This window comes from Pieris napi, chromosome 12, assembly GCF_905475465.1.
Source record: "Pieris napi chromosome 12, ilPieNapi1.2, whole genome shotgun sequence".
Lineage (NCBI taxonomy): Eukaryota > Metazoa > Arthropoda > Insecta > Lepidoptera > Pieridae > Pieris > Pieris napi.
In genome coordinates, this window is record NC_062245.1 from 291,595 (window position 1) to 308,917 (window position 17,323).

The following is a 17,323-nucleotide window of genomic DNA, read 5'->3' on the forward strand; positions in this document are numbered from 1 at the left end:
GTAACTTTAACAGAACCACCATTTTTATAGTGGATTTGAATTATTTTAATGCGATTTTCGAGCGAAATTGAATTCATTGTAATAATTGCCAAAGCACCTGCTACGAATACCGCCAAAAACTAAATGTCAAAACTATCACGTTCTCGGTGTTGCCACAATTGAAAAACAAACTTCTTGTTGAAATACCCTGTATATCTGCTTAGCGGTTTAAGCTAAAAACCCAAACATTTAAAAACTTTTTGTCTATATATAAACTATTAAGTTCAGTTAGTCAAAAATTACATAATCTTATAATAAACAACAAGGAACTTTAATATAGAACAATAATTATTCTAATATGTCTTTCATTAGATTTTAGTATTTAACTAAAGGCAAAGCTAAAAATAGCTAGTAAAACACGTCCTGACTACATTCAGATTTATTAATTCTCAACATAGAAGCATTATGGATATGGTGTCACACAAAAACATTATGAAAAAAATATTTAAATAGCTGTATAATCTTAATCATAATTGCAGGAAACACTTACATGTTGATTATCATGGGTATATATTTTTATAATTAGAAAAAATCGTTGATATTATTACAGCCATTTAAACATTTCAATTTAAAAATTCTACTTTTCTTAATACATAACATAAATAAACTAAAGACTATTTAAAATATTTAACTATGGAATTATTTACTCAACAATTATTAAAAGGTTATAGTAGGTAATTGTTTGTTGAGCCACAGTTAAACAGTTCCTTTAAACTATATCACATTTATACGGAAATACGCTTGTACTCATATTTAATAAAATGTAAAATTTTCGCCCTGCTATTACAAAAAATAAATATCTCACTCAATTTAAATACCGATACAGGTTACAATGTGAAGTGTGAAATTGCAAAAGACTATATAAAATATTGATCATTATCTATGGTGTCGTCAACTGGTGCGAAATCGATATTTCTTTTTCTGCATTATGACATGCGCTATCTTTGGAAGGGATCTGAATATTACCTATTTTAAACTAATTTAAACTTTACTATTTTAAACTAGCTGCTCTCGCGAAATTCGTCTCGCCTTCATATATTTTTTTACTTAGTAGCTATGTACCAACATATGGAACATTTTGCTATGCTACTCCTTGTAAGGCTTTCCGGAATAAAAGTCCAAGTACTAAATAAAACTATTTTTTTTTTAAATATTTGGTAGTTTTTACTACTACCTACTTCGTTTAGTTTTATTTCATATATTGCAAACATTTATTAACATTGTCCTAAATCACATATTCATTCTAATGCTTTGAGGACTGGTTATTAGGTTTTCCGTGGAATTTTGATCTCCATAAAAATCTTCCTTATTATAATGCTTTGAATGTACAACGGTTCTTCCAAATACAACATAATATGTATTTTTTGTCACATAATAAAACTGTACTCATTACGCAATATATTTTTTAGCTAAAGGGTTCAATAATTATAAAGATGCACTAGAAACATATGTAATGAAATGATCATAGGAACATAGGTACTTACATATTAAAAGTGCTTAAGATTTTCTTGTGTAAAGTAATATTTAAGCATGGTCCCAGAAAGTTGCATTCAATTAAGCTGAATATCGTTAGACCAGTTGACAAAACCATTTATTTGTGCTTCAATGAACATTAATTGACGCCGCAGCGCACGGTCCACTTACGAATTATTCTACATTAATACTTGCTATGTTATCACTATAAATACTAAATTGGACTATTTTACAAAAAGAAAAGCACTAGCAGAGATCTCGTGATGCCTAACTAGCCGGTGTTTAGCAAGATATGTTAGGTACAATTTTAACAAAAATACAGCATATTTTAGCTCCACCTCATTGATGGCAAGTCGCATTTAACAATTCTATGAATGCACATCGGAACAATAAGGACGCGGTATATATTCATAAATAGGTAACTAGGATTTGCGAAAACCAAATGTTCAGGCAAATGTCGACCTACTTCGGAGTATTGTTACGTGCCATCAATGATTCCTGGAAGTTTCTACGTAGTCTCACTATAATACAATACTAGCTTAGGCACCTACATTTTTTAATTTTACTTAATAATATTATTATCTAACCTAGGTCCGCCACGTTAGAGTCCTTTCAACACAAATAAAATGTGAACATTTCAACACTTACCCTCTAAAGGGAACAATCTAGGTTAATTAGTACTGTACACTCGTATATTTACAGCCTTAATAATTAGTATTAAAAAGATTTATTAAATATATTTAAAACTTAAATAGTGCGAAAAATATATATTCATTTAGCCGTGTCTACAACACGTAAATCTTATTTATATGGAAAATAAGGGTTGTACCAAAAGGCCTCAACGTTAGGCGTCTGATAACACTTTAAATCGCGTAGGACCGGTATTATATATACATATTTTTTTAAATTAAAATAATCACTATTCAAATCACTAAATCGCCTTTAGACATCTACTGGATATAATTTAGTTTGGCGATATAACAATTACTAGAAAAATATGCATGAGCATGAGCTTTGGCCTGTGCAGCATATTTAAGTTTCTTTACATTTAAATATATAAAAAAAACAATGTAAAAAACCTAAGAAAGAACGACATTCAAAAACATCTAGAAATTGCCACTACTAGATCGTACAAGCTAAATAAATTCTTCAGCAACATTAATCATGTAATTCTTGTATAGGGCCCAAAATTTACCAAGTAAAGCGTTGTACAACTTAAATTATCTCTTATATCCGAGCACACACAATAACTAAGGAAAACAACAGAAAATCTAAAATATTATTATACACTGCTAGCAGCCCTTAAATAGATAAGGGCAATGATTATCATTGAGACAAGTTTCAATTCTAATTACTTAATACAATACACACATTAGAATCTGTATTATGGATTCAGTAAATAATTTTACAGCTAGACTATTTCAATTGTTAAAAGGGGAATATAACCGTCCCAGGCAAATATAAAAGGCGCCTACACAAGTCTGCTAGACGCCTACTCTGCCATTTTACAAAGCATTGATAACAATAAGTATTCATATCTCGCTTTTACCACCCCCATATTAACTCTTGCTTTTCGAGGTCAACGCTTTCAAGGTTTCATTTCAATTACAATATTTTCTGCGTTAATATGTTTAAAAACAAGAAATAATAATAAATGAGATTTTCAAGAAACTCCACTTTATTAGGTATTACAATAAATATACTTTAGCTGAAATTAAACGTTGCCATTAAAGTACGCGACACGTCAGTTCAGTGTTGTAGTGCCTTTCGAGTCAATCATTGAAAGTACGTAAAGGTTTTACAGAGTAACCCTGAAATTTTGTAATTTAAAATTCCTATTCTAATTTAAAGAAAAATTAAATTACTAGTTTAAGAAGGTTCCTTTGTGTTCATTATGAATTATGAATACTATTTTATGTATGAATTGCCTACGTTGACGACAATACGCGGTTTTTACGTGACTAGCCATTTTTATGAGATGCCTTGGTATTTGGAATGAATCTGAATCACGTATAAAGATGATATGCAGCTTAAGGTTTTTATATCGTAACGTTTTATTCTACAATTTGAATATTTATAAAAAATAAACTCGTTTTCAAGGCTATTTCTAACATTTAATCTAGCACAATAGAATGAAACGGTTGTAATAAACAATGATGATAATAATATTTCTTTAAAATATTCCGCATCATAATTAATTTAATTTGTAATTATTTTATTTAAGTGATGGTCACTGTTAAGTTTCTAAAGGACCAGATATATTCGTCCATTTCGTTTTATTATACTTAATACTTAATACATATCTTTAAGCGGTTACAACTGCATACAAAATAATCATTGATCGCTTCTAAAATAGAGAGCCACCCCATCCTCTCTCCTACTTACGCTTTACAACAATGGCTGGTAAAATCATCTACTACATTACCAGACTACTAAAGATAGTCACGTACTATTCGCCGGTCGTGGGAGAGAGTTTTCATTGCAATGTGGTATTGCCATCGTGAAAACCTTTGTTCTACCCGATGACGTCACTCGCTGACGCGTACCGAGTTTTGAAACACCTACGCAAATACCTATCACGAGATTTTAGCTGCACGTATAATTGTTCGGTTAACTTGATCAACGTTTAATCAAGGGTTACTTAATAAGACTAGTCGACTGGTTAAAATATTCTACTAATCGAGATACCTGAAAACCAAGTATACATATTATATAAGATACAAAAACTTAGATTCAGTTTTAATTTCTGCAAAATTATTTCGTATGAGCCGTTCTTGTTTTTGGATATTTTATTACAATTACGTTACAAACCCAATTCTCTAGTAACAACTTTGTAATCAAATGAGAATCATTAACTTGCATTTTCATTATAATTTAGTAATCCCACGTGCTTGTGCGACAAAAACTGATAAGATATATGTATTTATTATATCAACGTTAGATTAGATTTGCAGGCTCTTTTGAAAATACAAGTAGTTTGCGATATGAGTAATCTTACAAGCAATTATTGAAATAGTATATTTTGTGGAATAAACATGCCAAGTATTTTTATATAACAGTTAATTATATAAAGTTTGGATATGTTTAATTCTATACATCTTTAATGAAATATATTTGAATTCAATGACTTACGTCTCGATTTACGTCTTAAATTAGAGCGAAGCAAGACACGGATATAGTATATGGATGATTGTTGAGTGTACTGCAATCGTTCTATGACCATTAATTTAAGATAAATACACATACATATGCCTCAGGTCGCATTTAATCATTATACTTCCAGTCTGATTATTTGTTGTTTTTATTGGTGGATAAGAATCTCTTTTTTATTAATAGTATGGCTTTATTGTTCTGAGAATTGTTAGTAACTATGTAAGGGAAATACTTTTTTTAAAATTATTATTACACCGCTGAACGTAATTCGCTAACAACTTAATTGTGAATTGTTTTTTGTAAGGAAATTCAGTAGAATACTAAAACTTTTCAATAGCCATGAAACGTAATCGTTCGTTCTTAAGCGGTTTTTGCTGTTTCACGTCTAGGTCATATTTTGTTTTCTCTAGATATTTTACTTGTCTACAGATGTCATAGTTCAGAACTTAGCGAACATATGCTGTGGTATCCAATTTTAACCTTCAAAAAAACTAAAGAAAAATTTCGAGGTGTAATATTATTAATAGGTACACGATTATATAAAAGGTGTATATTATATAATCGTGTACCTCCAGAAAAGTCTATCTATTCTTAAAAATTAAACGGATGCTGTGTTACCTAAACTTTCTTAAGAAAATAAGAAGTCTTTTAATGGCAATCTTATTTGAATGTATCTTTGCAAAGACTGTCGTCAACGTAGAATTAATATCGATTTTCTTTATCATTTGCCTCATGTTAACCGCGATTCATTTGAACAATGATAATATTAACCACCCTCAGGTGTTTGTTCAGCGACAGACACGCACAAATGTAGGCTGCTTTACTGATAACAATTATCAACTGAATGAAAAATTGTAGGTTTGCATGGAAATTTTATTTGAGTTGGAGCGAAACAAATTAGTTAATTATTACGAGTAACCTTGCCAGTATTCAATTACAGTCTTTATTTACTTGAAACTCATAAATATTTCCTCCTAAAATACTCACTTCAGTTATAATATAAAAAGAATTTCTCTCCTCTAAATTTTATCGCGCGGACAGGATAATGTTAAGCCTTAAATTATTTAGACTAATTGAATGAATTAACATTATTTTAAGTAAAACTACTGTATTGGTCTTTATATCTACTATAATTGTGGAAACGGCTAAGCCCAATAAAATAATAAAAACTATCGTTTTCCTGATAGCGCATTGCGCACAGCTTTGCAATAAAATTAGCAAATCATTCAAGTGACGCGTCCGATTATGTTCAAACTTCTGCAAGAAGTTTTTATTCTATTCAAGATCTAAATTTTTTCCCCTTTGTAACCTTAAACGTCAATGTTCAGAAAATGTATGTCTCGCATCGCTCCATTACTCACCAAACCGTAAAGTGTGTACTTCAATCAAATCTAGCTTCACCTAGAATGTAGTTGACGATTAGTGACGTGTCGTGATAACAAACATATGGCGATATCTTTGTGGCTATCGTTCGCCTACACGGTGGCAAAAATAACTTAATACACATTTAAAGATTTTAGCTTGTTAACAATATTTCAGTAATTCATGCTTGAGCTTACTAGTCTTAGCAGTACTATATAAGATAAGATTGATAGGATACTATAAATATATAGTAATAAAGTACATACATAAAGTTTAATGCACGCACATTCGATTTCATCATACAAATTATAATTGAATTGTGACTCAGTCTATCAGAAACAAATACTGTTATTTATTGAACTAATTCAGCATTCTATATTTTAAGCCATTCACCATGTCTAGGTGCTATCTGAATTGATATTACATTATATTATTAGAAAATAATTATTGGCAAATAGGTTAACTATTCAATGTATTACAGTATGATATAACCAATCACATCTATTTTTTAAAAGTTAAAGGAATACTATCATATAAGACATGTGACTTATGTTAATCAATGTAAGACTGATATTTGTCTTATATAAAAAATTTTTTTTTAATGATTTTTGACTTGACATACATTTTTGAGAAAAAAGGATTTTTACTTCCATGTACAATAACAGCATTAACAAAGTTTGTATTATCAGATAGTATGTCTTAAATATTATGGTCCAACCAGAATGAGACTTTTTTTAAATGTCTGTTTATGGAAAAACACATGACTGATGTTAGGATAGAAATGCTTTGCCTTTTTCCTAAAAACCTTAAAATAACTTCCTTTGTGTATTTTCACTAAATTTATTATTCACTAAAATAAGTTGTACTTGAAATATGGTTGAAGTTAGTTTGCATTAGTTATTGTGTTATTTGCTCATTAAAGTTTAGTTATGCTCAAAATTGATTTATTTTGAATATATAATATGTACACACCCTTGAAAACTAATATAAATGATGGATAACAGGTAAAGAATAAAAAACAGTAAGAAGCAGAACAAAGGTAATGGTCTCATGTAGTTACTGAATAGACTCACATTGATCACTGAGTTTGCTTTGGTACCTTCCTAAATGCATTGATTGCCTTGGCGATCTGCCCTGAAGTTCACACGCTGGCTGCTCTGCCAGCTTTAGCCGCTAGCTAGAGGGCCGCTGACTCTGGAGCCATTAAAGGTGACAAAGGGCCAGCTACGCGCCGTCCATGTTCAATTTCAAAACGCAAATCGGGTGAAGTGCGTCGTGCAGCAATTATATTATCTTCCGGTAAAAACGCTGCAACTAGAAGGGCGCAAATTACCAGTAATGCACCTAATACAAACGGTGGCCCTGGAACAATTCTGATGTACTTGTCATCATCAGGTCGGCCATCCATTCCTGCAAGGGCATGCTCTTCATTAAGATCTACATGAAACAAGTAGAATATCACTCCAAACATGGCGGGTCCCAAACCATTGCAGAGGCCTCTGACTCCTGTGACCATTCCTTGTACAACTCCTTGTCTATCAGCTCTACTGTTTACAGAAACATAAGCACTTATTGCTGGATATGTAAGAGATCCAAGTGCAGCTAATACTCCTGCAGCCCACATCATCCATGTACGGCTCCCAAACCCATACCACATAAGTTGTAGCATCTCAAATAAGAGTCCAACCATTATTGTATGCTTTGCACCAAGTGATTTCATTAGGTATCCAAGTACCACTTGCACAGCAATACTGAGAACACCAACAATTGCAATAAATATTGCCACTTGCACAACACCAAATCCCATAACTAATTTCAAATACACAAATATGCAAGAATACTGCCCAGCTTCAGGCAAGTAAGATAGGAATACAGCTACGCACAACATGAGTACAGTGCGATCTGCGCCGACTTTCCTTAGAGCAGCAAATGGGTCAGCCTGCTCCCAGCTTATAGCAGGCCCCCAGCCACTTGGTCTAACTTTCTCAGGGAGACTCTCAGGAACTGCCACCATGATAAAAAATACGTCCAGAACGGCGACTGCAGTTGCTGCTACGACGACAAGTGCCTCGCCATATAAGTCCATCAAATAAGCACCAAGTGCGGGTGATATTACCATACTCGCTGCAAAAGTTGCAGATACCAATCCATAGGCTCGTGAACGCTCTTCTTCAGTTGTTACATCAGCAACATAAGCAAATACGATCGAAAAGGTTACTGCAAATACTCCACTTAAGCTGATCATGGCAAAGAACCACCAAGTATTTAATGTCATCAACGGAATTGGCGCACAAGTGAAGAACACTGTTACTAGTAGGAAAAACTTCCGTCCCCACACGTCAGATAAAGCGCCAATTAGAGGAGCTGACAAAAAGGACAAAATTCCTTTAATACCCATGATAAGTCCATTCATTAGAAAAGTGTGATCTGGAAACGTCGCATTTAGGACTGATATTATCGGCATAGTCAACAATCCCCATGCGAAGAATTCCAAAAATATCACTACTAACGCATGGAAAACCGAAGGCTCGCCGATTCCAGACATTGTCATAATCCCGTCTTTAACAACAGTTTTTCTATTTCGTATCACCATTTCTACTTCAGTTGTTGTAGTCTTTGTGGGCGTCATTTACGATTCCAGTAGATGTTAAGCCTATTTATCTACTTATTTTAGAGACATATTGAAAACCTAATAACTACATCGAAGAAAACTTGAAGAAAACGAGTTAGATTAGCAACGTTAAAAAAAACACTGAAAAAATCTAATCCAAAATGTCTTATGTCATTGTCAAATTATGAGAACTGTTCGATATTTTATTGCCATTATATAAAACTTTGGATGTTAATAATTTAAACGTTAAACTAATTTCCGGTGTAGTTATTGTTCTAAGGTAAAATTAAACATTAGTTATAAGATATAAATTCGTGATTATACCCATATGGTTTTAATTTAATATTCTGAGGTTTTGAAATTTAAAAATACTTGATATTTATAATAATTGTCAACAAAATGTTGTTCAGGAACAGGGGACTAAGTCCTAGTCTTAAAACCAGTGATAGAAGTCTGTGGTGGCATCATTGATTGACTTTTGAATTTTGAAATTTGATAGATCCACTAAGAGTTAGGAGGCGTAACCTGCTGCTGTCGAGAGTCGGATAAATATAAATTGTGATTCTAAGAAAAAGAGTGTTCATTTAAAATGGTACTATTTTGCAATAAAAAGATTAGTCATAAATTATTTTTATTAATATAAATGTTCTTTAATTACAGATTCGATTTATTTTGATCCAAAACCGTGCGGGTAAGACGAGACTGGCAAAGTGGTACATGAATTTCGATGATGATGAAAAACAGAAACTCATAGAGGAAGTTCATGCTGTTGTTACCGTTAGAGATGCAAAACACACCAACTTTGTAGAGGTAAGTTTTAAAAATACTAAATATTGTTAGAAGTATAATTAATAATGTTTATACCCGAGAAATTTTCAAGATATTTACATGTTAAAATGCCGAAACCAATTTAGAAATTATTATTATAAATATTGATTTTATATTTAATAGACACGATACAGTTTTGTTATATTAAAAACAACTTCTATATATATTTAAATGTTTGCTAAAAAGTCGTGTATAATTCATTCAGTTATTATTTTCAGTTTCGTAACTTCAAAATTGTGTACCGAAGATATGCTGGATTGTACTTCTGTATATGTGTGGATGTGAATGATAATAATCTTTGTTACTTGGAGGCTATCCATAATTTTGTTGAAGTTCTGAATGAATACTTCCACAATGTGTGCGAATTAGATTTGGTGTTCAACTTTTACAAGGTATAGCTTTAATTAATTTATAATATACTAAAGTATTAATATACAATATACTAAACATATTTCAAATAAATTACATGTTATGGCAATATTGAGCAGAAAGCATAAAAAAAATTGCCTTAACTTAATTTTATACTCGCAAATCAACTGTCAACAATATTATTTAGTACGTACTTAATAATAAATCAATAATAATATTATGTAACCTAGTAAATGAATACAGACAATAAATGAATATAAGCTATAAATAATACAATTTGATAATAGTTAAACTTATAAACATAAACTAATAATAATAAAATAATATACATTGAAATAAATAACGAAACTTAACATAAACTAAAATATATCATTAAAAGGAGTCCCTTTAGGCAAGGTTCCGAAGATACTGGCAGCGTTCCCCCTTTGAATTGCTAGACTAATTCTTTGTCCGAGGTAGCTGCCAGATCTTCGGTCTCCTGTGATGTCGACTAACCTTTTTGAAATTTCTTTAAAAAGCCTTAAAGCGCTAGGACCCCACGGACCAAGGGTCTCGACACCGAATGGGACAAAATCATATTCAGAGCCCAGACCCCTGTATTTGCATGCTTTATTTTTTTCAGCCGCTTCACAAGCCGCAAAAATTATTTTATACTTATATGTTTTTGCTATTTCATGGTGAAATTTTAATAATCTGTATATTTTGTTTTAGGTATACACAGTAGTTGATGAGATGTTCCTTGCAGGGGAAATCAGAGAAACATCTCAAACAAAAGTATTAAAACAACTTCTTATGCTTAACTCATTAGAGTAATATGAAGTAGTAATGAAATATTAAATTGTTATGGAGACATTCCATGTTGTAAAGTAAAAAGATGTTTCAGTTGTTTAAACAACTGATTAGTATACAGTCTATATTTGATTAGGTGTTTGTTAGAAGTAAGGCTGGATATAACTATATAACTTCAGAAGATTATAATACTCATTAGCTGTTTGCTTATGTCAATGGATTAGTGTAAAAATAATAAAAATGCAGTTTCACTTCCATTTATAAGTAATGTATATTACACAAAATGCATGCTCACACATGTCATTAGAATAAAAACTTTTTCATTGAATTTCAGAATTTGTAAATCAATATTATTATGAGTTTGTTTGATATAGGATAAACTAATCTCATTAGATTTGTATATAATTGAATATAATGAATAAAAGTTAGGTATGGTAAATCATATATTTATAAAACTTATACCCTGTAATCTAATTAATAATATGAACTTATCAAATAGTCTTTTATTTTCAGTACTTTTTGTTACCTGATTTTACCTGGATTAAATTGAGTTTAGAGAATTCTGTGCCTTTTTCAAGTAATACTAAATCTTCAACTAAAGTGAACTTTGAAAAATTTATCCAATTGATTAATTATTAATCCAGAACTCACATCAGATATTTGTAATAGGAAACAGTTCCACTAATTAAATTATACACTTTTAACTTCTAAATAGTTAAGCACCTAAAAGTGAAGAAAGGTCTCAAGGGAGTTAGACATTTATTGTCTATATATATACCATTCAGTTTCATTTATACAGAATGTTATATTATATATTTTTTATTATGCCTATAAGCAGTGGCGTAGCTACCCAGGGGCTAGGCGGGGCAGTGCCCCGGGGCCCTCAAGCTCAGGGGGCCCTCGAATTCACACCAGAAATCTCGATCGTTCTGAACTTTTGGAAATTTCTCCCATTTTCAAAATAAATATGACAGGTTGCAACCCCACTTTAATCAAGACATTAATTTGAGAGAAATTCAAAAGTTATGCCTAGGGAATTCCCCTAAATTCTTTCTGTAGGTTGGCAGTGTTGTCAATTTGACGGATAGTGATATGTGCATTTTATTATTCATCTATGTGCGTTTTATTGTGAATTCGAGTTAAGATTTTTTTTTTGAAAACGGTTAAAAAAACCTCATGCTATGTCAGGAGTAAGTAAGCTAATGTCAATAAACTTTTTTGTACTGGTCAATATAGTGGTTCAATTTTATTTGATTTTACCACTCATATTGATGTCCGTTAAAGTCAAGAAATCGTGTCAAATCTAAAGATTTCGCCTACAGCTCATTGTATAACGCGAATTAGATAGCAATTGAAAACAAAACCGCATTAAGCCTGGATTTAAACGAAGTCATTGATACTTTTGCGAAAACTAAAGCTAGGAAAAAATATAATTGTTATTTAGTCAGTTGGTAGGCCCGACCTTTATATAATAAAACCTAGAATCTTCTCTATTTCATTTATTTCGCCAAACCTACATCAAGTATTAATTGTAATTTACGAGTATGTTGTTACTGTTTAATATTTTTATTACCTGCCCTGCACAAAAAAGAGCTTAAGTAGCTTAGCATTTTTAAAGTATTTGTATATTTCATATTTTTATTTGATAAAACCTAACCAGTTTACATAGCAGTGGGGCCCCATTTTTTAATTTGCCCCAGGGCCCTTGGTCACCTAGCTACGCCACTGCCTATAAGACACTGAAAGAAATATAACTATACCCTGTCTTATTTAGACTGCCTTGCTAACTAACCGACCAGCTGAAATATTCAGCCCCATTCCCAATGATGAATAAGAGGTGAGAAGGTCCAAACATCAGGGTGGCCTTCGTGAAACACCTCTGAGCCCATGTCAAATTTACTCCATCTACAAAGTATAACGCATATATGAGAATAGTCTTATAAAAAAGTATTATTTATGTATAAGGAAGATGTAGTAGTGTTGTAGCAGCGCAGTAATACTAACTGAAAAGGCGGTATGCCCCGGGAAATGTTGTAAGTGGGCCCCGAGACGCCGAGGAACAGGTACTTCTCGGCCAGCTCCGAGCTCGTCACCTTGGCGTCGGTGCCGCCGTGGCTTCTGTGACCGAGCGCCCGGAACGGAAATGAACCTTATCACCACACACAATTAAAACGGAATGTTAAGACGTGTTTGAGTATATGAAGAGGTAGAGCCGAGACGAACGCACCATTAGCAGGATTGAGGTCGTTCCGGGCGGAAATGGCGTTGCAGGCGCTGTAGGGCGGGCTGCACGCGCACCGCGACAGGGGGTCGTGGCGGTAATCGTTGTATCGCATCACGCGGAACATACTGCCCATCGAGTCGATCGACCCCTAAAACATCAAAAATATTACCAAGAACTTAAACGGCAGTCGTGGTCAAATTTGATTTAATTTCGTATAAAATTGACCTGCTGTTCACGAAAGATCTTAGCTCGCGGGTTCGTCTCGTAGGCGAACCAGTCGCCGAAGGTGGCGATTCGCTCGTTACCGCCGCTGAGGTTGAACATCCGAGGGAAGTAGGCGATGTTGTACGACGGGAAGTACGACGTGGCCTTTAGTTCTTCCGTTCTATTAAAGAGATATAAACACGGACCTAAAACATCTATAGAAAGTCATGAATCAAATATGCCTTGGTTCGAGTTAAATGAAATGATTTATGAAACTTATATTATAACTTTGATAGCGCAATCGATAGCTGAAATTGACTTATGCAAACGAAAAAATATTAATATTGCAACTAACAACAGTAGATAGACAGGAGATAGTACTCACAGGTCAGCTGCCTCAGTGAAGCCGGGCAGTTGTTCCACCACCCACAACAATCCAGCTTCAACTTGCCCTTCGGATTTCTGCGTTTTTCGCTTAAATTTTTTATAGTCGACGATGTACCTGTAATAACACAAAGATAATGTTTAATTCGACGATTCACCCGAGTGATTTATAACGATCTCTTTACAAATTTATAAGCTTCGAGGTAAAATTCTTAGCCGTTACAATAATGTAGAAGAAGTGCCCGGGAAGACAATCAATTGTTTGCCAGAAAACAGTTAATAATCATGTGAACCCATTGTATATGAAGCGATAGACAAACAAGAGCCTAACCATTGGTTGTTGTAAGTCCCACTGTTGTGCCTGCGGAACAAGTCGACCCAGTGAGCTCCACTCGTGGCCAATCTGGTCGCCACCATTGCTCGCACGAATTCCATTATCTAAATTTTGTAAGACTTTAATCGGTATCTCTGTTCTGTTCAAAAACATCTAGAGGATATGATAAAAGGATATCTAAAGAATATTATTATTACTTGTTCTCCGAAACTTGTTTGAAGTTCATTAAATAAAAAATTATTGTTGCGCAATTAATAGAATCGGTTAAAACACAAAGCAGTTTGTGATTATTTCAGACTAATCTAGTTATATATTTGTCAGATTAAAATATTGATCACAGCAACGTGACTATTTCGATCTAATGCATAGTAATGTAGACTGTGTGATGCGATCGCTAGACCCTCCCCGCGGAAAAGATTAGGTACTATGTACATAGTCATAATGAATTTCAAATAATTATTTTAAAAAGCAGTATGTAAGCTATTTTATACGAATAATAGCTTTAGTGAAATGGGTGTTACCTGTCCCGTGGGCTGCACGTACTCGTAAAGCGTCCTGTTGCTGTTCCCGATGGTCGTTTCTGCGGCCACCAGACCCGCAGACGTTATGTACCAGTCATCTGTTGACTGACATACTATTTTTTATCTACACATATTATAAAGCGAAAAGATTCTCATTTTGTATGTACAAACATAAATTAATGGGCAGATTTTTAAAATTCGTTCACCATGAGAATGCTATTATCGGTAATATGTAGCATATAGGCTATATTTATTTACAAAATAGTTTTAAAAAATGCTGTTCTAAATTAAACCTGTATAAAAATGTGTGGAGGATTAAAAAAAATATAGTTTAGAAGAGTCTTACCTGAACAAAAGCAGGGTAAGAAGTGAAGGCCATCTTCCTCCCGGGAATCGGTTTCGCATTGTTTGGGGATGTTCGGTAACTAAGCACGTACATCTTTTGAAATCGCAGCATTGATTGGTAGCTGCAACACGGTACGATTAAGGTGTCAAGTTTGAAAAACTTCTTAAATAGAAACGCTTAAGGGACTGCTCAGTGTCGTTATATGGAAAGAAATGTTGGATGGATAAGGTAAACAAACATAAAAATAAATGTAGAACACGGTGGAATCCAAATAAGATAGTAATATATAGATTTAGAAGGACAAGATAATGATATAATTAACAAAACAAAAGCAGCTGTTTACATACCTGTTCCAGGTTACATGAGATGTAAAAAGTTCTGCATTATCCGGTAATAGCTTGACCAGCCCACTACAATGTTCCCCAAAAAGCAGACTCTCGGGAGTGTTCTTTGGTATTGTAAGCGCAAATGCCAGGTCATCAAGGTCACCTAACATATTAATCCATCTGAAATTGTTATATATAAATTGTACATAAAATTGTCCTTTTATGATCTCCTTCAAACATTTCAACAAATTTCTTATGTAATTGTTAATAAGCAGGAAATGGAATCATTGATAATACTTCAAGAAACCACTTCTTCAAAAATTAAAAATCCAGCACTAGTTTCTGTATACTCACAGTATATCACGTGTAGTCAGCCATTGATAAGAATCAGAAGTTGCCTGATTGTAACCAGCAGCCAAACCTTCCAGTTGTATCTTGTATAGCTTTACCTGGTTAAGAAAAATACATTAAATTATTTGGCTCACTAAAATTAAACAGAACTTAGACTTACTTTAATAGAAAAAAAATATATTTTAAGATAATTACTAGCATATTATAGATTTCATTAAATAAATTGAAGATTTGGGAAATATTAGTTATATCTCACATTTTGCTACAAAGGGCAAACAGATATCTCCTTTATAGCATTTTAAAATTATTAATTTTTGATAAACATACATGGTACCAGTATGGATCATTAGGGTGAGTATGAATCATGTCAGCGATGTAGTGCTCATTTATGTCCACATATTCTTCTATCAGACCACACACATCTATTCTGTTGTAACAATATCTGAAAGTTTGATGTAAAAGTCTGAATTTTTTAGTTTTTTTATAGATAATATTCCTAGTTTTCATTTGACAAGTTTCTTTACTGGACTACACACCGACTGTATCACAAAACCATAAAGTTACCCTTTTAACATATTTTGCCAGTGCATCCAAATAAGGTCTCTGGTGAGAAATCCTTCCAGGAATCCCGCTGCATATGCTTGCTTCTCATCACTGGCATCTGGTGATGTATGTAATTCCAAGAAGGCCCATCTGCATTAAGGGTGAACTTAACATGAGTTGAAAATAAATATCTATGAATCATTAAAAATTATTTGAATTGTATGCTGTATCTATTTAATATATTTGAAGGAGGAAACGTATGTGAATGTCCATAAAGGTAATTTAAAAAAAACTCAATGTTTTTATTTATTGTTTTTTTTTGGTATAAAGTTATTTTCTGACAAAATCAGACTTTGTGATGGCAATTTATGTTGTTTTTAACAATCTTACTTTAGAAGGTTTTACTACTTAAATAATGTTGTTTTGTATAAGGTAAAGTAGCAAAACGTACCCCGTTGAGTTAACGTCATTGGTGTAAGTGGCCCTGGCGACGTGCAGTGGTGGAATCAATTTATGATCGTTGGTCACTGATACAACGGCCTTATCAGACCACATAATAAAACCATATTTGCTCCCACTTACAAACAACAATAGTTGTATTAAAACCACCGCAATCATATTATATTAACTCACTACTCGACCTCTGTTCATCATAAGAAATATAATAGTAGTGGTTACGGAAAAATTATGAATCAAAACCACAATTTAAATCAACTTGAAAAATATTTCTTGATCACCACATAACATTACGAATTTTTATTTTCAACAAAGTTTAGAAAATAGTAAATAAACAAATATATTCTTCAGCAGACTTTTTTTTTTCCACAGAATAAATAGATATCCCACTTGGGAATTCACTCTGGGTATGTTCCGATATACACTGCGACCACTGTACAGAGTACCGTCAATTTAGTATACTGTGAAACCGTTTCTCTATAGCCAGCTATACTGGTTACAATTTAAAACGGAACGCAGTCCAGTATACTAGTCAGCTTCGTTTTTCGACTCAGTTTCAAATGAGTGCATCAAAGTTTTTCAATTCAACAAGAAAAACTATTATTGGAGTATTATCGCATTAAAAAAATCTATATTAATATTAACTGTCAATTGAATTAATACTACAAAGAAAGTAAGTATTTTTTAATTAGAAAAAGTCTGTTTATCATAACTCAACTTATATTAACTTTCTGTATTACTTATAATGCAAAGGTTATGTTGTTTCATTAATTAGTCCAAGCTAATTCTTTAATTAGAATTTTAAATGTTTGTTATTAAACTGTAAGTTATATCAGCCGTTAGGCATTCAAGTGGTTTTGATTGATCACGTGATCAAAGCACTGCGAGTACCTTACCTCGAAAACGCCAGTGCTCGCAGTAGAAGTATAGCGGGGATTTGTGACGTCATATATTTCCTAGGACGCTGCGGCTGTATACTGCAGTCCATAGCGGAACAAATTTTTGAACAG

The 17,323-nt window shown here is 32.9% G+C and overlaps 3 protein-coding genes across 4 annotated transcripts; 1 reads left to right on the top strand and 2 right to left on the bottom strand.

Annotated features, from left to right (window-relative positions):
* Positions 1-403: 403 nt before the first annotated feature.
* LOC125054805 (hippocampus abundant transcript 1 protein) lies at positions 404-8,810 on the bottom strand. The gene has a single exon (XM_047656916.1). It carries the CDS (start codon positions 8,654-8,656, stop codon positions 7,205-7,207), a length of 1,452 nt encoding a protein of 483 aa, XP_047512872.1. The 5' UTR covers positions 8,657-8,810; the 3' UTR covers positions 404-7,204.
* A 286-nt stretch (positions 8,811-9,096) lies between these two features.
* On the top strand, positions 9,097-10,866 carry LOC125054806 (AP-2 complex subunit sigma). The gene is made up of 4 exons (XM_047656917.1): positions 9,097-9,230; positions 9,299-9,448; positions 9,685-9,858; positions 10,547-10,866. The coding sequence occupies exons 1-4, from the start codon at positions 9,228-9,230 to the stop codon at positions 10,646-10,648; spliced, it is 429 nt and encodes a 142-aa protein (XP_047512873.1). The 5' UTR covers positions 9,097-9,227; the 3' UTR covers positions 10,649-10,866.
* Positions 10,867-11,054: 188 nt separating this feature from the next.
* Positions 11,055-16,710, bottom strand: LOC125054804 (putative phospholipase B-like 2). Of its 2 annotated transcripts, XR_007117773.1 has the most exons (14): positions 16,309-16,710; positions 15,879-16,007; positions 15,642-15,756; positions 15,318-15,412; positions 14,985-15,143; positions 14,638-14,758; positions 14,292-14,396; positions 13,768-13,874; positions 13,438-13,554; positions 13,074-13,233; positions 12,852-12,996; positions 12,629-12,773; positions 12,354-12,529; positions 11,055-11,452 (listed from the first exon to the last, which is right to left on the bottom strand). XR_007117773.1 is itself a non-coding variant. In XM_047656915.1 (13 exons), exons 1-13 carry the CDS (start codon positions 16,473-16,475, stop codon positions 12,433-12,435), a joined length of 1,662 nt encoding a protein of 553 aa, XP_047512871.1. In that variant the 5' UTR covers positions 16,476-16,710; the 3' UTR covers positions 12,351-12,432. The 2 variants fall into 2 exon arrangements, 1 of the variants encoding a protein (XP_047512871.1); XM_047656915.1 differs by lacking the exon at positions 11,055-11,452 and having other exon boundaries at positions 12,351-12,529.
* Between the last annotated feature and the right edge of the window lie 613 nt (positions 16,711-17,323).

What these genes read in the sequence shown, in the direction of transcription:
- LOC125054805 (XM_047656916.1), bottom strand. Translation starts at nt 8,656, where the DNA reads ATGACGCCCACAAAGACTACAACAACTGAAGTAGAAATGGTGATACGA.
- LOC125054806 (XM_047656917.1), top strand. An exon ending in AACACACCAACTTTGTAGAG is followed by an intron (nt 9,449 to 9,684) that starts GTAAGTTTTAAA and finishes TATTATTTTCAG; the next exon opens with TTTCGTAACTTCAAAATTGT. An exon ending in TGGTGTTCAACTTTTACAAG is followed by an intron (nt 9,859 to 10,546) that starts GTATAGCTTTAA and finishes ATTTTGTTTTAG; the next exon opens with GTATACACAGTAGTTGATGA.
- LOC125054804 (XM_047656915.1), bottom strand. Translation starts at nt 16,475, where the DNA reads ATGATTGCGGTGGTTTTAATACAACTATTGTTGTTTGTAAGTGGGAGC. An exon ending in AATGACGTTAACTCAACGGG is followed by an intron (nt 16,008 to 16,308) that starts GTACGTTTTGCT and finishes CCCTTAATGCAG; the next exon opens with ATGGGCCTTCTTGGAATTAC. An exon ending in AGATCTTTCGTGAACAGCAG is followed by an intron (nt 12,997 to 13,073) that starts GTCAATTTTATA and finishes TTGATGTTTTAG; the next exon opens with GGGTCGATCGACTCGATGGG.